The 26,309-nt window shown below is 37.3% G+C and overlaps 1 protein-coding gene across 2 annotated transcripts in view; it reads right to left on the minus strand.

Moving 5' to 3' along the window:
* DMD (dystrophin) overlaps positions 1–26,309 on the minus strand; it is a 1,770,560-nt gene that overhangs the window by 179,897 nt on the left and 1,564,354 nt on the right. For both annotated transcript variants that reach the window (XM_030807549.1, XM_030807550.1), the window contains one exon: positions 25,245–25,305. In XM_030807549.1, coding sequence (XP_030663409.1) covers positions 25,245–25,305 — 61 coding nt within the window. The remainder of the gene's footprint in view (positions 1–25,244; positions 25,306–26,309) is intronic.

The raw sequence follows: 26,309 nt of genomic DNA on the forward strand, positions 1-26,309 counted from the left end.
AAAACACAAATCTGGAAAGGAGATGATCCACATTGCAATTTTTAAAAAATTCTATATAGACTTAGAGATCTAGCACAGTATACATACACACAAGGAACATAAATATCTTCTGAGAGAGTTTCTGTAGGCTTTACCTTTGAAGTTTTTTTCTTTTTCTTTTTTTGGGAAACAAAACACAACAAAACACCTCCTGTTGCCCTGAATGCTAATGATGGAAGACCGTTGCTATGGTGATGCTAATTTCAACACCGTTGCCTGTGGACTTCACATGAACTCGCTGTTTTAACTTCTGCAAATGTCATTTACAAAATGAAAACCCATTAATGATTAGCGAGGGCACAATGTTACACTTTAATTAGAATAATAAGGAATGCTGATGCACAAAATACAGGTTTGTGAATCACTAGTGAGCCTACACTGTCAAAATTAATTACTATGGATGGGGATTTGGTACTTTTCTTTTTTTTTAAAGAAAGCTTTAGAGTAGAACAGTTGTATTTTGACTTAAAAGAAATTAAAAACTCTGTCTTTTTTAAATTTGAAGGTAAAAAAAAGCACATCTCCCTAGCAGTACACATAAAAACTAACTGCAAAGAGCAAAACAAAAGTTGGAACCTAGGGTCAGATATTTCTGAGTAAGAACTGAAGAAAAGTCAACTAATTGTTCATTTAGAAAATAGGGTAGGCTGGGTGTGATGGCTCATGCCTGTAATCCCAGCACTTCGGGACGCTGAGGTGGGTGGATCATGAGGTCAAGAGATCAAGACCATCCTGGCCAACATGGTGAAACCCTGTCTCTACTAAAAATACAAAAATTAGCTGGGTATGGTGGCACACACCTGTAGTCCCAGCTACTTGGGAGGCTGAGGCAGGAGAATCGCTTGAACCTGGGAGGTGGAGGTTGCAGTGAGCCGAGATCGCACCACTGCACTCCAGCCTGGTGACAGAGGAAGACTCCGTCTTAAAAAAAAAAAAAAAGTAGGATGGGGGGACGATACAGGTAAGCTGTTTGAATATTTCAAAAAATAACTATCTGAGGAAAAAGTGCTGCATATGGTAAATATCTTGATATTAGATATATTTGGATTTATGTGTCCACACAAGAAAACAGAGAACATTTAAACAACTGGGAATATACAAGAGGAAACAAAAATAAGTTCTATTCTCTCCAATGGCGAAAGATTGAGTTACCTTAAAATAAAGATTTTTTTTTTACCTGCACAAATTTTAAAGCAACATCTGAAGATGAATTGGAAAGAGTATGGTCCATATTTAAATTTGTTTCCACATGGTTTGCTGCAAAGACTGCGTTGGTTGATTTTATTTTCGATGCTCTAAATTTCCATTCTGGGTCACCCCCTAGTCAGTGAAATCATTTTATGTCATTGGTGCAGCCAACAAAAAACTGATGGTGTTTTTGCTGGATATGGAAGGTGCAACACGCATTTTTCATGTTACAAAAATCTTCCTACAGAAGTTCCAAACCGTTGGATTTGGCAAGATATGATGAAGGGAGGTGATACCAATACTTTATATAGTTTCCAGAGTAATCCTTGAAAGACTTGTATTCTGGGTCTTGAGTCAAGTAATATTATAGGGTCTGTAGAACTATCAAATTACCTGTGTTACTGAGGTGAAAGGTGAATTTGTGGTGGCCTTATTTGTCTACCTGATATTAAGCCAAGAGTACTGCACTTGGGAAGACAGCTGACATCTGCCGTCAAAAACGTAAAATAGGAAGTTAGAGTACCTTTGTATTTAGGTTTAAACTTGCATTGCTCAAGAAAAGGTAGGATCCAAAGTTATATGAACAATATCTTTTGTATTTTATCAGCAGATTTTAAAAAACTGGAAGAAGACATTACCAACATGTTCATTGCAGCTGTCTAGGTGGTGATGGGCACTTAAATATTTTTTATCTTTTTGTATGTTTTTCGCAGTGAACATTTATTATTTTTGTTATGAGAGGGAAAACTTCCAAATATTAATTTCTAAAATGTATTGCTCAGACTCCCAGTTTCAACTTGGAGATGTAGAGAGATGTAGCAAGAAAACTGCTGGACAGATAAATTAATGACTTTTCATCAACCAATCAGAGAAATGACATTATAGAACAACCTGAAATCTGGAGAGAGATTGGCCTTCAGCCAGAAGCAGTGCCTGAGCATTTGGATCCCTGGAGCAGATGCCATATAAACTAGTAGGGAGATTAAATTGTTGGGGGACATGTGGGAGCTAGCCTGAGAGTGTGAAGATCCTGGGGGCTACAGTCATAGGTGGAGTCCCAAGCTTTTGCAAGCTTTTTCTTTCAGGAACTGTACCTTGCCTTCACAAGGAGGATGGGAAGAATCTGGAGAAAGCCTCCCCAACACCCTCTGTGTTGCTGATTGGGGAAGGGTCACAGTAGCCAGTCACTATGAATTTGCTTATACCCTTCTCTTCAGAGGAAAAGACATCACGTTGCTGTAAAGAACTACCTGTGATTGGGTAGTTTATAAGGCAAAGAGGTTTAATTGACTCACAGTTCTGCAGGCTGTATAGGAGGCATGGCTGGGGAGCCCTCAGGAAGCTTAAAATCATGGCAGAAGGCAAAGGGGAAGCAAGCACATCTTCACACGGCAGCAGGATAGACACAGTGAAGGGGAAAGTCCTACATACTTTCAAACAACTAGATCTCTTGAGAACTCACTCACTATCACGAGTACAGCAAGGGAGAAATCTGCCCCCATGATTCATTCACCTCCCACCAGGTCCCTCCTCCAACATGTGGGGATTACAATTTGACATGCCATTTGGGTGGAAACACAGAGCCAAACCATATCAGACACTGAGGAAATACCACTGCATTTTAGGGGAAGGGAACACCAGATCTCATCTATGTGTGGTTTTGTTTTGTTGTTTTGTTTGTTTGTTTTTGTTGTTGTTGTTTTTCAGCCTTATGCAGGAGAAAGGGCCTTGGGGCCATAGACTGAGAACATTGGTGGATATCCACTGCAGCTCCAGGAAAGGAATGGTAGGTTGAAGATACTCTACCTCTGGAGGAAGGGAAAGAAATAATTGTAAAGACCACATCCCCAAGACCCAGGCCAACTGTGTATTAATTCAAACACTAGAGAATGCGTCTGCCCGACACTCAACCACTACACTAACAAGCTTCCAATGAGGAAACAAAGTTACCAGAGGAATTTGAAGTCTCTGGTGGCCATAGCAACAACAAAACTCAACAATGACAACCAAAGCAACTACCAACATCAAACACAGCCCAATTCCCAGTCAGATTAAGATAAATTACCATGTCAAATGTTTATTTACCTCAGTATCTATTACTCTATCTAAGATGCCTGATTTTTACCCCTGAGATACAAAGCATGCCTAAAGGCAAGAAAAATCACAGTCTAAAGAGACAAAGCAAGAATCAGAACCAGACTTAGATATGTAACAGTTGTTGGAACTATCAGACAGGAAATTTAAAATAACCATAATTAATATTTTAAAGGCCCTTGAGGGAAAAGAAAGACAATATACAAGATTAGATAGAAAATATGTAAGATTAGAAGACAATATGCAAGATTAGATTTGATTCACTCTTACAGTTTCCAGCTCTATATTTCAGTATATTTCAGTATAGAGCTGGAAACTATAAGTGAATCAAATGGAAATGCTAGAAATAAAAAGCAGTAACAGAAAAAAATACCTTAGATGGGCTCATCTGTAGATTCAACACAGACAAGGAAAGAATCAGTGAACTTGAATATAGGGTAACAGAAATTATACAAACTGAAAAACAGGGAGAAAAGTAAAAAAAGAAAAATGCAATTGCAATACAAACACAGTAGGTTTTCAGTATTAAGTAGGGCTCTAGAAAACAGCTATTTTTCAGATTAAGTAAGAGTTTGGTGCAATTATGCTGATCAAGTATAAAGTACTACAAATTAAAGATTTTTCTCAAAGAAGACCTCTGACAAGCAACCAAGTTGCTACAAGGTATTTAATAAGCTAGTGACCATTCAGTTGTTTACGGTGATACATTTTGCAATATTGGTTTTAGATTAAGAGTTCTAGGAAATACAAAAAGATCCAGAGTACAAAATAACAAATGTGTTCCTTCTAATGCTCAGAATTAACATTTTATCTTTGCTCAAAGCTTCTTTTTAAATAAAATGCACCGTTCAAGATGAAATTCCGATCCTCTTTGATGCCCCCTCTCCTATACTACAACCAGTATGATAACTTTCGTGTTTATCTTTCCAGGCTTTTCATTTTAATTTAATTTTTTAAAATTAGTCTTTTTTGTTTTTAGTATTGCACCTGTACTTCAAAAAGCAAAACACTTTAAAAATTGACCTTCCAAAATGTAGCATCAGAATCTCATTCACACTCATGGTTTCAGTTACTAGCTATATACAAATAATATGTAAATTAGTAACTCCAACCCAGACGCGCCTCCTTCTTTCTTTAGGTGCACACTATCTGTCTATTTACAGTGCTTTTTGGATGTCACCCATCATTTGAAATCCAAACATTTACAATCAAATTACCACCCTAAATCTGATCTTTCTTTAGAGTTCCCTAACTCACTGTAAAGAATTACCAGCGGTGCATTGCCCAGAAATCTAGGTGTGATTCCTTGACATGTTTTGCTTTCTCTTTGTGCCCTTTCTCCTATGATATCTATCCTCAAATCTTAAGGATTTTTACCTCCTAAAAATCTCTCAAATCTATGCCTTTCTCACCATATCCAAACTATCATCGTCTTGGTCCAAATCCCATCATCTCTCACCTGGCTTTCATCAGTAACCTTCAAACGTTTGTATTCATGGGCTCCTCATCCAATTCATTTGCATCAGCCAGAGGACTTTTTGAGTTTTCTCCTCACCTCCTCCAGCTCTAGTCACGCTGTCCTTTTAATCCCTTATATTGACAAGTTCCCTCCTGCTAAATTGCCTTGACACATGACTCTCTCTCTCTTTTTGTGTTAATATGTATTCATTCTTAGTGTCAATTCCATTATCTATTCCCTGGCTATACTTTGGAGGTATAGAGGATGTTGCTCACCAAATGTGCCCTTTACATCCAGCAATGTATCTGGTGCACATATTCTGATAAATAAACATCTATTGACAAATGAATCAATGGATGAATCAGTCAAGAGTATATCTTTAGATAAAACTACTTGATGTTTTTCTTAGGTAAGGAGAATCAAACCGTTTAAGTGCATTAGAATTAAAAAGCATTTTAGCATTTGTGAGAAATTCTGAAAGCAGTAACAAATAGCAGTTTCTACTTTGACAAATATAACTGAGGTTAAACAAAATATACCAAGTAAAAAATAACTTCATACTAACTTGGCTAATTATGGGTGAAATTGGTCATTTATGCTGTGACAATGATCAGAGACACCCTTGGAAACTATGCTTCTTTAATGAATAATGATGCCATTTTATAGTTTTATGCTTTCATTTTAGCATTTGAGAACAGTTCACAAACACACTAATTAATCTCTGCAATGATATTGTACTCCTATATTACAGGCCAATTCAAGAAAGTAAATCACACAGATTTCAAAAGCATAGGAAAAATTTTTAGATACCTAAGAAAACACTCTTTACCTCCTGTACCTTGTTATATATGTTTTTATAGTCTTAGATAGATCTTTAATATAGAATTGAAATAGAAACAGAGATCCTTATTTTAGCTCCTTTAGGTAAATCATATGCATATTTATGACTTAGTTCCTTTATTTTGTGGGCATTTTATATATATATATATATTTATATATATAATATAAAACATAAAATTTACAACAGCTGGTACAATAGCCCCTAATAAATATAGTTTGCTTAATTAATGTAATAAATTCATTAATACATTTGCCTGTTGCAAAACAGAAACTAGCTTGATACTGTGAAGTCCCAGGGTCTCCTCCCTCATCCCAATATGATGGCATCCCACCCCATGACTCTAAGAAGGATGTATATGTTGATGATTACAAAAGTTAAAGCTCTTGTCCTGACGTCTTCCCCTAGCTTCAGATCCAAATTTTGAGCTGCACAGCTAGATACCCAATAAGTACTTCAAACTTAAACATGTCTAAACCCAAGCAGCTCTAGGGTTTCTACATGGAAGAGTAGCTATCTAGCTGACAAGCAATTTTTTTTGTTTAGATTAAATGTTTTCCTGTTGTTGCTGGAAGTAAAGTATGGCTAATGGGCAGGTATTACTGGAGTGTAGAGGCTCTTCAAGCCACCCTTCGGTGCTGTCCGTGGTGTCTAACACATCTCTTTAAAAAAATTATTTATTTTATTTATTTGTAATTGACAAATAATAGTTTGTATATTTATGGGGTACAATGTGATGTTTTGATCTTGGTATATATTGTAGAAAGAGTTGATCAAGCTAATTAACATATCCATTACCTCACCAACGTATCATTTATTTTTGTGGTGAGAACATTAAAAATCTATTCTTTTAGCAATTTTGAAATATACGAGACATTATTATTAGCCATGGTTACCATGCACTGCAATGGATCACTAAAACTTGATTTTCCCTACCAAATTTGTTCCTCTTTAAGTACCTGTTCCTGCTGAAAGCCGAGGAGACACCTGGATTGCCCTCTTTCTGTCCCTCCTGACCTCCAACGCATCAGCAAGACCTGTGATTGTTTCTAAACCATATTCCCTGATTCCAACCACCTCTTGTGATCTCCACTGCTACCATTATCTAGATCTTATCTATCACCAGTGCTTCCCACACTACTATCTGGTCTCCCTGCTTCCACTCTGGCTCTTCGTATTTCCTCACCCCAACTCACATGTTCCACCAAATGCATTCTCCACATAGCAGCCAATTATGTCTTGCCAATCTAGTCTAGTCTCAAACTGCACTATAACAAAGCACCAGCAAAAACCAAACACCTCCAACAAACGTTACCTAGGCTTTGATAAAGGTCAAGGTTTGCATTTCAAAAATTTTCCTCTTTGGAGTTGCAGAAAAGAAATATTCGGGGCTGAATTTCAGCAACTTTCTTATTAGTATTTACGAACTAGCTATATTTTGCTAATTTGTAACACCATTGAAAGTGCGGTTTGGCAATAAGTGTACTTTACATCGTGAACATTAAAAACAAACAAGACATATTGTCTGGCAAAATATATTTTGCTGTTGTTGTTGTTTGAAATTGTATATATTTGAACTATCTTAAAAGATAATCAGAAGAAGTCCCAGGTAGTTGGACATTTAAAAGTTTGTCTTTTTTCTTTGAAAAGAATACATGAAACTTGGAAATTGGGAAAACATATTTACTATAATATTCAAGTCAAAGAATGGAGAATTGCCCAGTTAGGGTTTATACAAAATTAGTTTTCAAATTTTAAAAAAACCCAGACTAAATTGTATCTTTATAATAGATAACCCTTAAGAGTTGTTTATATATCTTCTGATCGGTTTATAAGCAGAAGAGTTGCTGCATTGTTCAGTATCACTTCCCCATATTTCACAGAGAAATGAAGTTCAGAGAGTAATAAAATTATGTAAGGGCATACATATTATTTTATAACATCTATAGAATTTACATCTTTGGACTCGCATGCCTAAATTTAACTTCCTATTGGTTTATTATTTCATCTCTGCCTGACTTCTGTGTTTTATATCCCAAATTAAATTTCCCACAGATTTCCTTAGGTATATTATTACTCTATAAAACGGCAATAATCTGTTCACTATCGCCAACACTATTGCTTAATCATCTTTGTAATTATTTTACCATTTCTCTATTTTTTGTTTTGTAATACACATATTTAGGAAAGGACAAGTAAACCAAATTCCTAAATTGACAAAGTACTATGTATAAATTAAATAGAAGTTGGTACAGTCAAGCATGAATCTCTGAATAAAGCCACCAACTTTGAGAACTGTTTCCAACAACCTTAAGTACTTTTTTTCTTCACTCCACTCTTTATAAAACTTGGTGATAAAGGTGTTCACGATGGAACTAAAAGTTATTTGGATTAAAATATTGCTGGTCTGGGATTCATGCTTCCCCAAGCAATATTGATTTGCTGGGGGATTTTTTTCTGTTCTTATTCGGTCTTTTTAATTTAAAATATTTTATATTTATGTTGCTTTTTTTTCTGATGTTTTACTGAATTCTATAGTTTCCAGGCCATGGTAACTACTGTAAGGGTATGGCCCATACTGTCAGATTATATTATTCAATGTTCCTCTGCTCATGTCAGATCCTTCAGAGGCTGCTATTTTTACACGTTCTATTAGACATCAGGAATTTTAGGTTTTAATTTTAAAGAAGTGTTCCACATTTGAGCCCTCTGATATACCCTGAGTTATAGTTACAGCTGCAGTCAGATAACTTCTCAGAAAAAATGACTTTGTAGTTTGAACATGTTTTCTCCATCCCTCCATGTTAATTTTTTCCAGTTCACAAGTGAAAACAAGATTAATATGCTCTGAATCTACCAGCCAGTACATTTCATCTCCCGCCTCAACATTGAGCTGCTTCCTTTGAGCTTATATATCTTTTTAAACAATACATTCAAGGACTTGGAATATAATTGGCAATTTTGTTGATGATGAATGAGGCGGAGCAATATAATGATGCCTTTTGCTACTCTATGGTGCTTTCAGTAAAAAGAAATGGCTTGAGGACTAAGAGTATATGAAATATGAATTAGAGAAACAGCTCTGAGGTCCTTGATAATAAAGCACCTTTAAAAAGATATCATGAGTGATATTTCTCCCTGCCAAAAAAAACCCAAAAAACTATCTGTGAAAAAAAATCGGCTCTCTTGTATCAACATCAGGCATTCACGCAATTAAAATCTTTTGTATGTGTCTGGTAATGATATCTAATATTTAACAGAGAAAGGCAAAAACTGGTTGAGTATAACTAAATTCTAAACTTGAAGTCTTTTCTTCCCTACTGGATACCACTACAGCTCTGCCTCAATGTATGTCTTAGGATTTACCACTTGCCTTACTCCAGCTTTTTTCAAGATCTAAGACAGTGGTCCCCAACCTTTTTGGCACCAGGCATGAGTTTTCTGGAAGACAATTTTTCCACAGACTGGGAGGCAGGGGGCGGGGGTATGGTTTCGAGATGAAACTGTTCCACCTCAGATCATCAGGCATTAGTTTCTCATAAGGAGGTCACAACCTAGATCCCTCGCATGCATAGTTCACAATAGGGCTTGTGCACCTACGATAATCTAATGCCACCACTGATCTGACAGGAGGCAGAGCTCAGGCAGTAATGCTCACTTGCTCACCACTCACCTCCTGCTGTTCCAGTTCATGGTCCAGAGGCTGGGGATCCCTCTATTAAAGACATAGGCTTACATGCATTCACTGAACAATGTTGGCTCCTGAAGGCAGCTTGGGAGTTTTGATAGAAGAGGATTTTAAGGTGTTTTCCTAAGATATTCTCACAACAGTTTTGGTAATAGGAGCTACTGAAGGAATATATTCACTTAAAGATGCTTTCTTCAAAACAGTAACTTTCAAAGATTTATAGTTTATAGCATAATCTAGTCAGGCAATCAACCCCATCAAGCATTTTTTCTGCTTTCAACAAACTGAAATATAGAAAATAAATGAACTGCTAAAAAAAATCGCTTCCAAATATAATTTAATCAACTGTAATACCAGTGGGGCTATCTAGAATTTAAAAAAATAACATGGAACTTCTTTATCTGTTATTGTCTATTTTTAAAAAATTATTTATTTATTTATTTCTAGATGGAGTCTTGCTATATTGCTCAGCCTGGTCTCAAACTCCTGGACTCAAGTGATCTTCCTGCTTCGGCTTCCCAAAGTGTTGGGACTACAGGCATAAGCTGTTGTGCCATGCCATCTATTTTTTTGTGTGTGATTTTTTTTTTTTTCCTTTTGAGACGGAGTCTCAACTCTGTCACCCTGGCTGAAGTGCAATGGTACGATCTCGGCTCACTGCAACCTCTGCCTCCAGGGTTCAAGTGATTCTCCTGCCTCAGCCTCCTGAGTAGCTGGGATTACAGGCATCTGCCACCACACCAGACTAATTTTTGTATTTTTAGTAGAGACGGGGGTTCACCATGTTGGACAGGCTGGTCTTGAACTCCTGACCTCAGGTGATTTGCCCACCTCAGCCTTCCGAAGTGCTAGGATTACAGGTGTGAGCCACCACGCCTGGACTGCCATCTATTTTTTTTAAATAAGCATACCTATTGGGATCATAGCTCAGCTTCCAGTGCTTCATCATCAAAATCAAAACAAATGATCAAGTATTTATTCTTATTTTTACATGTGAGATATATAATACATGCTAGGGATGATGCAAAGATGCATAAGGCACAAGCGTTGTCAGAGAGTTTACGGCCTAATTGAGGAGACAAGGGATCTGAAAATTAACAAAACATTTCAAGAGTTAAACAAGAAAGAAAACTTGGGGTCTTAGCTGGGATGTTATAGAGGCTCTTGCTATTTCTAGGATCTGCTTAAAAATAAGGTTAAAAAATTAATTATTACTTGTATAATTTTAAATGTAGACATGTGTAACTGTTATATCACTTCCTAGTCCTGACCCTGGCCTTTTCTTAGACTTGTGATTTCCTAAAACTTGGGACAACATGTTAAGGAAAAATATGTGGGCCCGCTCATCCTCCTTTTTCTCCCTCTTGCTCATGGCAAAGATAATTTTTAAACTAAAATAAATACAAATTGTGTAAGTATAACATTTGCATCTCACATCAGACTCACACAAATCCTAGATTCTTATCTAGTACCAATCTTTATTAATGACAGAAAGAATTATAGGGAAGTGCTGGGCACAGATAGAACATTATTTCCCTGGGGAACTTGAAATAATCAGACATGTGTTTCCAAAACGTCCATGTTATTTCCCATTATGATGTGCTTTGGTTTCATATTAACAGATATGTTTTTAAAAATTTACACAGAAACATTGAAAGGAAATCATTTCAATCTCAAAAGTTTTCCATTTTATAATCTGTCAATTACAAAAACAGAAAAATGTTCATGTAGCTATGCCCTATTCTCCAGCCAGCCATGACTCATAAATCCAAACATTCCAGGTTTATTTACAATAAGCTATCTAGCCAGGCCAGGTATACCCTACTAAAATCATTTTATAGATAGGGACTTTCAGGTATCTTTCCTCTAGTTAACCACTATTAACAAGATTAACAAGAAGGTCTGGGAAGTCATTAACATGTTTATAAAGTGGTCTATTAAGGTCATTCATTCCCTTCACATCCCCCAGGGAATAAGTCACAGACCTGCTGTTAATACCCTTTATTCTCTTTATTTTCCTCTTTGTTGTCCTCTTTCTCTCTCTCTCTCTCCATATATATATATATATACACATATATATGTGTGTATTTGTGTATATATGTATGTGTACATATAGACATATGAGTAAAATGTACACAAATTATTTTTAATTGGATGCATAAAGATATTTCCACCTTGAACTTTTGCTGTGCCTGCTCAGCCCCTCCTGCTCTATCTAGGGTTCATTCTTCTCTATTATTTGATTTTTTTTTGGCAGAAAAGTTCTTGTAGTATTGATATAAGTAAGAGTGAGAAAAGACAATTAATCTAGCCTTTATTTGATAAAGCACTTGTATTTACATATTAACACAGGGTGCCTACATTTTTCGGATAGAGATTTTTCTTTTCTTTTCTTTCTTCCTTTCTTTTTTTTTTTTCTTTTTTCTAGAGACAGAGTCTTGCTTTGTTGCCCAAGCTGGAGTGCAGTGGCACAAACACGGTTCACTATAGCCTCAACTTTCGGCCCCCTGGGCTCAAGCAATCCTCCTGCCTCAGCATCCTGTGTGCCTGGGACCACAAGCACATGCCACCATGCCAAGCATTTTTTTTTTTTTTTTTTGTAGAGACAAGGTATCATTTTGTTGCTCGGGCTAGCTTTGAACTCCTGGGCTTAAGTGTTCCTTCTGCTTTGACCCCCCAAAGTGCTGGAATTACACGCTTGAGACACTGCGCCCAGCTATATTCAGACAGAGATTTTTCTTAATCTTCAGAAAACATAAGCCATTATTTATCTTCATAAACATATTAATTGCCCAGATTGGTTTTGTAATTTGAGTCATTATAAGAGAAAGTATGAGAAATACTTCTTTTGCACCATGTAGTTATAATGATAAAAAATAAAGAGTAAAGAATGTCACTCTGCAATAATGAATATCACTCTGTTATAAGAATAAAGTATCATTCTGCAATAAGATGAAATGTTCTGCATGTAATACATGGGCAGACTCAGCGCTCAAGGCTTGGGGGAAATTGTGACTTACAGTCACAGACCATATATATTTGCCTAGTAAAGCTAGAACCATAGGCCTCTGGCTTAAGGGAAGGATGAGACTATCTGCTCTGGAATGGGGGGCGGGGGGTGGTGTCAAATTCAAGGACATGCACAAATGTTGCAAAGGCTCCTGCAGGCACTCCTTGTCCATCTAAACTGACCATGTGCTACCTTTCAAAAAGACTTACAATTGAGGGTATGAAGAGAAACACATTCTATGACATTTATTAAGTATGGTCTTGGCCATACTCTCTATCTTAGGGAAGCCCTGATGGAGGTGGTGGAATATGACTTAGAAATCCTTTGCTTTTCTGCTCCATTGGTCTATATGTCTGTTTTGGTACCAGTACCATGCTGTTTTGGTTACTGTAGCCTTGTAGTATAGTTTGAATTCAGGTGGTGTGATGCCTCTAGCTTTGTTCTTTTTGTTTAGAATTGTCTTGGCTGTACGGGGTCTTCTTTGATTCCATATGAAATTTAAAATAGTTTTTTTTCTAATTCTGTGAAGAAGGTCAGTGGTATTTTGATGGGAATAGCATTGAATCTATAAATTACTTTGGGCAGTATAACCATTTTCATGATATTGATTCTTCCTATCCATGAAAGACCTCAGAAATAATACCGCACATCTACAAACATCTGATCTTGGACAAACCTGACAAAAACAAGCAATGGGGAAAGGATCTCCTATTCAGTAAATGGTGCTGGGAAAACTGTCTAGCCATATGCAGAAAACAGAAACTGGACCCCTCCCTTACAGCTTATACAAAAATTAACTCAAGATAGATTAAATACTTAAATGTAAAACCCCAAATCCTAAAAACCCCAGAAGGAAACCTAGGCAATACCATTTAAGACACAGGCATGGGCAAAGACTTCATGACAGAAACGCCAAAAGCAACTGCAACAAAAAAAGACAAAATTGAGAAATGAATCTAATTAAACTAAAGAGCTTCTGCACAGCAAAAGAAACTGTCATCAAAGTGAATAGGCAACCTACAGAATGGGAAAACATTTTTTCAATCTACCCATCTGACAAAGGTCTAATATCCAGAATTTATAAGGAACTTAAACATATTCACAAGAAAAAGACAAACAACCCTATCAAAAAGTGGGCAAAGGATACGAACAGACACTTCTCAAAAGAAGACATTTACACGGCCAACAAACATATGAATAAAAGCTCAACATCACCGATCATCAGAGAAATGCAAATGAAAACCACAATGAGATACCATCTCACGCCAGTCAGAATGGCGATTATTAAAAAGTTAGCAACCAACAGATGCTGGCTAGGCTGTGGAGAAATAGGAAGGCTTTTGCACTGTTGATGGGAATGTAAATTAGTTCAACCACTGTGGAAAACAGTATGGCAATTCCTCAAGGATCTAGAATCAGAAATACCATTTGGGCCCAGCAATCCCATTACTGGGTATACACCCAAAGGAATATAAATCATTCTACTATAAAGACACATGCATATGTCTGTTTATTGCAGCACTATTTACAATAGCAAAGACATGGAACCAACCCAAATGCCCATCAATGATAGACCGAATAAAGAAAATGTGGTACATATAAACCATGGAATACTATGCAGCCATAAAAAGGAATGAGATCATGTCCTTTGCAGGGACATGAAACTGGAAGCCACCATCCTCAGCAAACTAACACAGGAACAGAAAACCAAACACTGCATGTTCTCACTCACAAGTGGGAGTTGAACATTAAGAACACATGGACACAGAGAGGGGAACAATGCACACCAGGGCCTGTTGGGGTTTGGGGGTTGAAGGGAGGGAACTTAGAGGATGGGTCATTAGATGCAGCAGACCACCATGGCACACATATACCTATGTAACAAACCTGCACGTTCTGCACGTGTATCCCGGTTTTTTGGTGTGTGTGTGTGTGTGTGTGTGTGTGTGTGTGTTTAGAAGAAAAAAAGAAAAAAGAAGAAGGTAGATCTCATTTTAATTGATTTAGACCAGAATAAAACATTTTAAAAATCTAAAAAAAAAAAAAAAAAAAAAAAAAAGAAATACTTTGCTTTCTCAGCCTGCAGGGAGGTAGAAGAGTGCTTACATCAGGGCTGGCCAAGTTTTTGTTTCATTTTCTTTTTTGTTCCCCTTTATTGCCCAAAGCAGCAAAGAGTAACTTAGGTCTCTGCAACTTGATTGGGCAGATATGCCAAGGAAAACCCACCTAACAGTGCAGGGAATGACTAATAGAATAGTTTTGGTGATGCCCAAGATGGCAGCCTCACAGTGGTGGATTGGCCACATTTGGTTATACAAATGGCCAGTTTTCAACCAAAAATATTAGAAAGTTGAAACAGCTGGAAGCAATAGCTGAGATGATGATGATGATTTTATTTGATTTATTTTTATTTGTATAAATTTCTGAGGTACAAGTGCAGTTTTGTTACAGGGATGTATTGCATAGTGGTGAACCTAGGATTTTAGTGTATCCATCATCAAAGTAATGCACCTTGTACCCATTAAGTAATGTCTCATCATCCACCCCTCACCCAGCATACTGCCCTTCTGAATCTCCAATGTCTATCCTTCTTATCATTATGATTTTAAGTATCAATTCTCCCCCCTCCCCTTTATTAGAATGACTTGGAGAAACCTCCAATTTTTTTGAATCTCAGCTGTTTCTTCTTTTTTTTTTTAACATTTATTTATTTATTTATTTATTTATTTATTTATTTATTTATTTATTTTGAGATGGGGTCTCACTCTATCACCCAGGCTGGAGTGCAGTGGTGTGATCTCGGCTCACTGCAACCTCCGCCTCCCTGGTTCAAGGGATTTCCCTGCCCCAGCCTCCTGAGTAGCTGGGACCACAGGTGCATGCCACTACACTCAGCTACTGTTTTGTATCTTTGGTAGAGATGGGGTTTCGCCATGTTGTCCAGGCTGGTCTTGAACAGCTGAGCTCAAGTGATCTACCCACCTTGGCCTGCCAAAGTGCTGGGATTACAGGCATGAGCCAGCACGCCCGGCTGATAGCAGTTTTTTTCTTTATTGGATAATAACTGAAGTGTTATAAGGATTAAATGGGAAGATACAGATGAAACGCTTAGTCTGTCATTTAGCACATAGTAGGCACACATTAAGCTTTGCTTTTCTTCCTGTCTAGCAGATTACATGGACTTAACTATGAGATACACTGTTTACAGAAAACTCATGAACAAGAAATAGTGACCAAAAGGAAAGAAAACAACAAAACGATTCCTTCTAAAGCAACAAAGAAGCAAGTTAAAAATTACACATTGCACTGACCATCTGACATGCAATGGCTTTGGGGACCAAGATGGATGTGGATAAGCTGAGAAAGAAAAACAGAAAAAAGCAGTTGAAAGTTTCAGGAAGAGCAGCGAGGCTTCTCAGTTTCATTCCCCACAGGAGTTAATGATATCACGGAAAACGTGATCATTTGCCGAATGCTGACAGTGAGCTAAGTCTCATCTAGGACCGGATCTTAGAAGCTTTCCAGAGTCAATATACAGAGATACTGTTTTTCTATCTTGTACAATGGTTTAAAAAATTTGCAACGTGACAGCACTGATTTATACAATGCACTCACAGTCTATTTCTTTAAAAATGAGTACATACACACACACACACACACACACACACACACAGAGAGAGAGAGAGAGAGAAAGAGAGAGTGTGTTACCGTGTTAACTTTTCTCCTGAAAAAAGTATTTAATACCCTCTCCCTACCCCCTACTCCCCTACCCTATCCCCTGGAATGAAGGAGGGCAAGACTGAATGGGATTTGGAATTTTCCCACTGAGAAAGGGGCATTTTCTGCAACCAGGTCAGTGTTCAAAGGACTAATGCTCTAAGGAAACTATCCAAAGAAGAGAGAGGCAGTTCAGGGTTATTAAGTTATTTTAAAACATTGCCTGGGCTGTTGCTGCTGACCTTTGTGAAGGGAACAGGATGCTGCTTCCCAGGGGAACAGAATAAGAAGCAATTAGAGAAGCCTAGGAGAGGCTCAGGAATGTTTGGGAATTCACACATACCCCAAATTACGTGGGAACGCTAAGAATGAAAATAAACTAATTTGATTAGGGACATATTTGGGTTCCAGAAAATATTCTAAAAATGCAGCTCACACTGGGGCTATATCTCTATGAGTGTTTTCCTAAAAACCTGAACACTCGGTATCTAATAGAGGTCAATAAGACTTCAATCCAGTTTCAGAGGAGAGAAGGAAAGCCAATTAACATTTCTTAATATTCCTTATGTGTCATAAAGTAGAATGGGTGTCACGTTAAGCAAATGGCTCAAACGAACAGAGTTGGGATATGATACAGTTGTTTCAAATGCAGATTTATTTGATGCGACTACTGGTTTTTTTCTAACACGTGATTACGTAAGAAAGTGCATGTTTAAGAAAGTTAGAAAAAGAAAATGGGGAAATAGCTGAAATAATTTACTCCTCTTCTTCTGGATAAACCAACTTGAATATGTTCTATGCTCATTCTCACATTTCCAAAAGTGCCACGAATGAGGCAGGGAATGCTATACCATGTGTATCATAATAGAGGATTATTTTGCCCGTACACACATTAAATTTTAGCTGCCACACGTATAGGTGTATGTATATATGTTGCCACCTTTCACATTACATATGCCATATAGAATGTTACAACATTTTTCTGTAAAATAAAAATGTATCATTGATGACATTCTGTTAAGACTCAGTGGCTACTATATCCTGGCCCCAAAAGTAGGTCTTATCAACAATGCTCAGTGAAAAACAGTAGTTGATCAATTTAAAGCTCTATTGACCACTAGAAAACCAGAAGAAGCCTCATGAATGATATTTAGGAAAAACAGACTCCAGTTCTACTGCAACAAAGCTAGAGCTGAGAGTGGTCCCAGGCATTATCTAGTTCAACCTTCTCACTGAGGTTGAGCTAAGTTATACTCCTTATCATATTGTTAGATAAAGATAGAACAGAATCTAGAACTCACGTTTTGGTATGTACCATTCACCCATCCATGCTAAGGACTGTCCCTTAAGCACCAAACTGTAGGAGCTATGAGAAACTCTATCAAACACTCCGCATGCTTTCTAACACTAAAGTTCATGTCTAGAGGGCATGAGAGATGGATTTGAGTGGCAAATCTAAATTGACACACAAATACTACAAGATTTTTTTGAAGGTGAAATGAGTCAGCAAACTGAAAAGCACGTAGAATTACTGACATATGTTCATGAATTCATTCCAATATTTACTGAGTACCTGTTATCTGTGAGGCACTATGCTAGAAAAAGAGATGACAACAGCTATCCTCCTGGAGTCTGTTATTTCAGTCAAGGTGATACAAATCAGCTTATGAAACTACAAAAAAGGATGTGAGGTTTTTTTTTTCATGAACCTATGAGACACAGATGATATCAACATCTACGTCTCCCAACAAGATCTATAAAACCAAAACCAGACTCAGCACTCCGCACAACACTATGGCACTCCTTTCACTCTCTTTCAGTTAATACCTTAACCTGAATTGTTTTCATGATTATATCATCAATAATGTATTACCAACTATTCCTTCATTGTGGTTCCAGAGCTTACTGAGACTCAGGTAATGTGACCTTTGAAACCATCAAATGGCAGAGGAGAAAACACAGCAGAGAAGATTGACCTCTGGGTTATCTTTGTGTACTAAAGCCTTTTGAAAAGTCAGAGCATCAGGCTTTTGGCAGTGATTTCAAAAATTTAATTACCTATCTGGGTTAGATCCTGGGCCTGTTTATTTACTGATTACTATGGTCTGAATGTTTATCGACCAGCCCTCTACCCCATCACCCACCACACCAAGATTCACGTGTTGAAACCTAATCCCCAACATGATGGTAATTGGAGGTGGGGCCTTTGGAAGGCAATCGGGTGATTAGGTGAATGGGATTTGTGCCTTTATGTATTTTTCACAAACCTGCTGAGCTTCTCACTGTGCCTTCATAAAAGAGACCCCAGAGGGCTGCCTTGTTCCTTCTGCCCTGTGAGATTAGAGAAAAGATCGCCATCTAGGAAGTTTGCCCTCAACAGACACTGAATCTCCTGGTACCTTGATCTTGAATTTCCCAGCTTCTAGAATTGTGATAAATAAATTTCTGTTGTTTATAAGCCAAAAAAAAAAAATTAATTACCCCGAAATATTCACCAGCATCCTCAAAGACTGACAGATCAAATTAGACAGCTGATTCTCTGTTGCATCCACTTCTTATCATCAATAGTGCTAAATAGTTAAGTGAAACATTTAATATTATTTGTCCTTTCTATCTTGATAAGATTGATGGTGCAATATGAATCCTCAAGGGAGATACGAAGATTCATTTTCACTTCTCCTGAAAATGATCACAAACAATTTCTATTTCAAAATCAACATTCACAAAATGAGAAAATGTTAGTAGTGGAAACGACCTGTGATATCATGTCATTCTGCTTCCTTAAATGACAGAGGGAGAAACTGAGGCCCATAGAAAATAAGCAATTTCCCATTGGTCAAGTATTACTAGCTAGGTGACAGTAAAGCTGGAACTAGAATTCAAGTCTTGTGATGCCTAGTCTATTTAAAATTTCCCCTATTTAATATTGTCTTAGCTGCTAAAAGGTATATTTTGAAGAAAAATATACATAAGAAGGATCTTACCAGAAATAGAACAAAATTATATACTATATGATGTGTTCATATTGTATGAAAGATTATGACAAAATTCAACCGATTTTCAAACCCAATGTCAGAAGACTTGTATCATTCTTAGAAGAGTGACGTGTCTGGAATAAGAAATGAGGAAAATTTTTTTTTTTTTTGAGGCAGAGTCTTGCTCTGTCACCCAGGCTGGAGTGCAGTGGCACGATCGCGCCCACTGCATGCTCCGCTTCCCAGGTTCACACCATTCTCCTGCCTCAGCCTCCCAAGTAGCTGGGACTACAGGTGCCCACCACCACGTCTGGCTAATTTTTTGTATTTTTAGTAGAGACGGGGTTTCACCATGTTAGCCAGGATGGTCTCGATCTCCTGACCTCGTGATCCGCCCTCCTCGGCCTCCCAAAGTGCTGGGATTACAGGCGTGAGCCACTGCACCTGGCCTGAGGAAATGTTTTCTATGTTGATATCATACTCCAGTTTCTTTATAATAAGAGCCCATCTCATTGTCAGAAGACGTGTCTACTGCAAACCAGCCAACACAGGGATATTTAACACGTTGACTGCTGTTAAGGCTAAGATGTAGTTAGGCACTGCTCCCTCTGTATATAAATACAGGTACTGCAATAGCAATCAATGTTTTGAAGGAACAAATCAATCAACCAAAACTTGAATTGGAGCAATGCCTGGCACCAACAGGGGCTAGAACAAGAATGAGAGCAAGATATGCTTTAAGCATGGGACATGTTTGGAATCTGAAAAAATTGCCATGAAACTAGTAATAGAGGCAATACAGTAGGGGGCAGGGGAAGGTGGTGTCAAGATTCAGATGCTACTGGAGTTAGGGGAACACTGGTACTAAAAACCATAGCAAGATCCGTGAGTTCAAACCAGAATGTAGACCAACAGGATACAGAGAGCCACAAATACCAAAAGGTAAATCTAGACAGATGGCCACAGTTCCATGCAGAGAGTCAAATACTCATACTAATAGAGCTATAGGAATGGTAGGCCGTAAGAAGTCAGGACAGTCAGAACCCAAATCAGCAATTTTGTCAGCACACACAGCAACAGTAATAAGAAATGTTGACTGAAGCAACTGTTAACTTCATCCAGTAAGGTTTTATATCGCATTTTCCTAAGCAGGAAGCAGCAGAAAGTTGTCAGCAACTCAGATGCAATAAATGGTCGTGGAAACATGCCTGAGATTGAGAGTGAAGAGAAGGGTCGATCAAGATCATCAGGCAACATATACAGCAACGTATATACAACATTCGAAATTACCAGCAGGAAAAGATAAAAACTCCTTTGGACGTGAGGTGCTTCCTGAGCATTGCATGTAGAAAAAGCTGAGCAGTTAGCAAGTTCCCAAGAACCCCATCTTTCAACTCTTCTGTGAAGGGCTTCAGAGATATTGCGAAAGGGAACCTGATGAAATGCATTACTGCTGATAGAGTCAGCAGGTTTACTCCTGAGTTTCATTAGTGAATTCTTCCCAATATTTAGCAACCACAGCGTCTTTGAAGGAGGAAAGGACCAGCTTGTCTAAAAATCAAATCCTTCCTAAGGGACAGCTGGCAGAAATATAAGGTCAAACACTTCAGCTGGTATTACAGAAAAGTAGCAGAAAACCAACCTTCGGCTAGAACTAATATATGTAGAAGAGGTTATGACCTCAATTGATCTCTCCATTACTGCACCAATGGGAGACAGCAAATAACATTTACTTTCTTCATGAGTGAGTGGAAACTAGAGACAATGCTAACAAATTTCATAACCAATATTTGGGCCAGTCTAGTCACGACATCCCAAAGAAGATATAACAGAGCTGGAAAAGATCCAGGGAAAAACAACTAAGATAATCAAGGGGAAAGCTTATCTTTCAGTCAAGGACAGACTAAAAGACTAAAAAGGATTAGAATTTCTCAGACTGGGAAGATGAAAATGAAAAAGCATTAGTAGGGGGATGTGAGGCTAAAGTCGACTCTGGATAAATATAAATGTCTTTACTGAATTTCAAAGAATTTAATTGAGGCCATTCCTTGAGGTTAAAGGATGCAGATTCAAGAGAAATTAAAATGCCTATATTTATCTAGAAGTCGGTACATTTATGGAACATATTAGTATTAAGACAAAGCTGAAGTGGGGAATAGGAAAAGTTTGACACCATTGGATAAACTCACTGCCAGTTGATTTACAATGCATTATTAAGAAGTGGTCATGATGTATCCGCATTTTTAAGGTAAAATGTACTAGGTTACCTGACAAAACAACCATTGGTATCTTCAGCTGGGACAGAGTTCTGGGCTAGTTGCCCTGTTGGTCTGACCCAGTGTGATATTTCTTATGCTTTTATTATGACATCTATGCTGGAACATCCTGCATGCATGTTTGGGATTCCTAAATTCTTTTGACAGTCCGGAATACAGAAGAATAATTTTCTAACTCATTAAGAAAGCAAGAGAGTCCCAGCTCTTGGCTCTGTTTGGTTTACCCATATGGGAGCATGCAACATAAAAAGGTGAAAGAAATTCTAACAGAATGCAGCAGCTGGTTAAAGGCTATTATATTGAAATTTTCATGAGTTTGACAGTAGGCCAAAAAACTACAAAATGGCAGAGAGTAGAAAAGGCAGTTGTAACAGGTTGAACATTGTTGGCGATTATTTTTTCAGTGGCAATGAAAGCTGTAATCAAATAACCTGAAAGAGATGCTGGCAGGAATAAGGGAGCCCCAGGGGAGAGGGAATATGAAAACTGTAACGATGTATGCTGTGGACAAATAAACTAGACAAACACGTAGTTTGAAGTATCAAAATCAAGGTTCTTAGCATCACATGAAAAGCTGATGTCAGGATGCAGGCATAAACACTGCCTGATTTGCAAACTAGAGCAAAAGATGTCAATGAGTTAAAATCTCAAGAATGAGTGCACAATTCAACAACCAACAGGAACTGTGCCATTGGTATAGAAACCTCTTGTTATGTGGGCGATCCCTTTATCCCAGCATTGAAAAGAAAAAGTTATAAAGCATTAAAAACATAGCCAGAGAAGACACCTGGTTTTGCAGCTGGGCATCTGTGGTAAAAACTCTTGACTGGAAGTCAAGACAAACAAGATAAAAAAGAGGAAAAATGAGGACTGGTTGAAGCATTGTCACTGTAAACTTATTTTTGTTCTTTTTAGACCAATACAGCATCTCAGATTATGAACGGCATTAAGCTGTGCATAAAGTCCACCGAACCTTGTACATCAAATTAATTTGGTTTCAATAGAACATTTTAGATAATAGTAACGGTTAATAAGACACAAGTGCCATTAATCATCTGCTTACTGACAATGTTCATTTTATAAAAATGTATGTTTCCCCTATATTACAGTTTAACATTTTACACTTATATTTGAGAAATTATACCATCCCTAATTTCAAAGAGATTATAATCGTAGAGAGAATTGCTCTCCATAAGGTTTCAGAGATATTTTTGAGAAATTACGTAATTTCCTCATTCCAAGGAACTGATTATTTCAGAGGCTTTTAAGGTCTCCATACGCACCTTTCTGCAAATTTGTCCTGCCTATTGTTCTATCTCTCTTATCATGAGCCAGGAAGAATAATAGTCCTAAATTATACGCCAAGATTTGAGCTCTTTAAAGAGGTGTGTGGTGAAATTGGAGCGGGTTGATAGGGCATATCTAAAGCTAATTAAACAGTGGAAAAATAAAATTCCTATTTTTAAAGTAAGAATTTACATTATGTTCATTAAAATAATGAATTTTAAAAATAAAGATATTATCGAACAAAAGCTGAGATCTTCGGTTTTTAAGTTTGGACAGGACAACTGAATGAGTCATGCTCATTAAGTCTTAGAGCTAAAAAGGATCTTAGATATCATCTAGTCCAACTCTTTATTTTATAAATTAGAAACCAAGGTTTGGCTGGGCATGGTGGCTCAAGCCTGTAATCCCAGCACTTTGGGAGGCCGAGGCGGGTGGATCACCTGAGGTCCGGAGTTCGAGACCAGCCTGACCAATATGGTGAAACCTTGTCTCTACTAAAAATACAAAAATTAGCCAAGCATGGTGGCAGGTGCCTGTAGTCTCAGCTACTCGGGAGCTAAGACGGGAGAACTGCTTGAACCCAGGAGGCAGGGGTTGCAGTGAGCCGAGATCGGGCCACTGCACTCCAGCCTGGGCAACAGAGTGAAACTCCATCTCAAAAAAAAAAAAAAAAAAAAAAAAAAAAAGAAAGAAAGAAACCAAGATTTTTATAGGTTAAGTGACTTGCCTAAAGCCATACAATCGCCTAATGACACAGCCTCTAAGACTAGACTGGAGGACTAAAATTGAAGTTTTCTTATTCATACATCTGTGCCCTTATCAATACCATCACCATGGTCTTTAGGTACGTGAAGGAGCATTGGACAAATAGGATATGTAGCTGCTCTCTAATTCCACTGAGAAACAGCAAGAGACTAATACACAGAAGGGAATTACAGCTTTTCTGGAATTTGTCTCTTTTTTATTTTTTGGACGGAGTTCATTTCCATTCCCTCACAGCAATGTACTGGGATCTCTTGTAGTAGAAGTAACATCAGACAGAAGAAGATGAATATATAGGGAAAGGACAATGGGACCAGGGAGACCCTAGGAATCCATGTGAGACCTCTAGTGAGCCCCAAACAAGTAGTCATTTGGAGAATAATAGCTTAAAGCTGTCTTGAATTCTCCAGTGATCCTAAAACCTCATCTATGAAAGGAGAAAAAGAGTCTTTATTTCAGCTCATAACGGAATTGGATAAAAGTGAGAGGTTTATGAATTGGTTGAAGAAGTAGCAGGTCTCAAACATCTTAGTCAGAAATAAAAATTTGTGAGGACAAAGACACTGATGTAGAAAATCACTGTCTAGAGTTTGAAGAAAATTGTTCCATAAAATATACAGTGGATGTAAGGTAATATACAGTGCATGTCTACATCAATGTATTATTTAATAAAGCATGTGATTTAAATAGGTATTTAAAATGTACAGTTTTGAGTGACTAAATTAATGAATTAAATATAACAATAATAAAATTAAATTCAGAAAATAAGAAAACTAAAAAGCAGAATCAAAGCATACTAAAAAAGAATTTTCAAGTTAAGAGATACCTCATCTGGAAAAATGTAATAAGACAAATGGTAAACCGTTTCCTAAAGTATGTATCTCTCCTGAAAGAGTCAAAAGACTACCTTCACTCCCATTTTTCTGAGTTAACAAAATAGAGGCATAAAATCAAATTTCTTGAGGACTGTAGTAATGAAGATCTAGGACTGCTGTTATTGCTTTAGAACTGAATTAAGAAGAATTGCTGGGCAGTGAAAGAATAAAAACAGATTCGATAAAAGATGGCAGGCGGAAAAAAAATGGGAAAACATATAATATTTTTAGTCAGGCTCATGGCAGAAGCAAGTTCAAAGACTTCAGTTGGTATCGAGGACTATTTTATGAACCCAGTAAATTGTAATTGTTGTCGAGGTTTCCAATTCAAAGTTAAATTTAAGTTAGACTCTACTGCACATGGATGAGAGACTGTGAAGGTAACGTAATCACTCAATATCCTCTCTCCTCTCTCTTCCGTGTTGACCCAATGTATTGTCATTTACGTTTCATGCAAAATACTACAGAAGGTGCTTCCAAGCACTCATATTCTTTTGACTGGCACAAATGTTTCCAGAAAACAATATTATTCTGTTGTCGTTAGGTGACAAATACTGAGTGTTATGTATCAAGAATGAACAACTAAGCCCTACGAGTTGAGGACTGCTGCTTTCTGCCTTTTGGAAACATGAAGTATTCATTCACCCAAAACAGTTGTGTACATATAACTGCGGAAATCTTCTATCTTTGACAGAAGAAACGTGAGAAAACCCCTAAATAAAAGAAATTGACTCCCACTATCAATAAAATTATCTGGAGCTTTTCATTCCATTGTGAAAAATCTGCCCCCTCTGTCACAAAACACACCATATATCCTGCATTCAATAAACTTTTCTTAAAAGTGGTTCCCCATTGCATCAGCAAATTTACGATGGTAATTTTAGAATAAGTTTTTTATCCAAGCTTCCTCAGGAAAAAAAAAAGAAATAGGTATCGTAGGCCAGGCTAATGTCGTATTTTAAAAATAAACTCACTTGTGAATATACAGATTAGTCACAATAAATGCTCTTTTAAAAATGTGATACTTCCAACTTACTTGATATAGTAGGGCACCTTGTTTGGCGAGATGGCTCTCTCCCAGGGACCCTGGACAGATGCTGAAAAGGAGGGAGGAAAAAAAGAAAGGCAAGGAGGTCAAATTCATCGCAAACAGGAAAGACAACATTAATCTCCAGAATTACAATTTTACACTGATATTGGTCTGTTTGCTCAGCTGCCCATGAAGACAGGATGGATTAACCCGCTGTTCTGAATTTTCTGTCCTAATGTAAGTGAAATTGAACTCATTCAGGCACAAAGATAAATGCAAAGGAAAAAAAAAACCCCACAAACGTTTCCACTGCTAAACCTATACAACAGATAAGAAACAGAATGAGTAGACTGACGGGGTGTCTTGTATGTGTCTCCCTTGAGTGCTTTTTTTATAATACTTTCTGTTGCTGGTTCTCAATATTTTTTACTATTTGATTGACTGGATTTTATTATTTCAGTAGCTGAAATATCCCTCTGTGATATATTTACATTCTAAGTTGTTGAAGCTAAAGTAATATGCTTATCACTCTGATATGCTTGTTTTTATCTTTATTGGTTTAAAGACGATCCAAATTCACTTACCAAATAGATGCTTAATTTGGTGCCTCAAAATGTCAGCTGACCAGTGTGATCTCATTAGAAAAGGTGACCAAAAGTGAGGGAATGGCTACTGATATCAGAGCGTAATAAGACTTTTGTTATGAGTGATGAATCCTATATGTGAAATTTCGTTTCACATACTAGGAATTTGTTTTATTATGACTTCACTGTGTATTGGTCAAATGAATGATCTTTGCATTTTTTTTTTTCAGGCTTAAGTTGTAGGATTTCTTCCCTAAAGCTGAACCTCTACAAATATATTTTATATACTGTTTGATCTGATGGTTCTTTTTCTTTAAGACAAAATAATCTTGTTGAGGCACTATAACGTCTCCTCAACAATATAATCTTCCCCCTGAATATAGTTTTAAGACACTGGAGCTTTAAGAAACACAGAATATTATCAGAAACAGAAATAAAAGAAGCATTCTTATTAATATCTAGCAATTTTATGTGTCTATACTTTTTC

Source organism: Nomascus leucogenys, chromosome X, assembly GCF_006542625.1.
Source record: "Nomascus leucogenys isolate Asia chromosome X, Asia_NLE_v1, whole genome shotgun sequence".
Lineage (NCBI taxonomy): Eukaryota > Metazoa > Chordata > Mammalia > Primates > Hylobatidae > Nomascus > Nomascus leucogenys.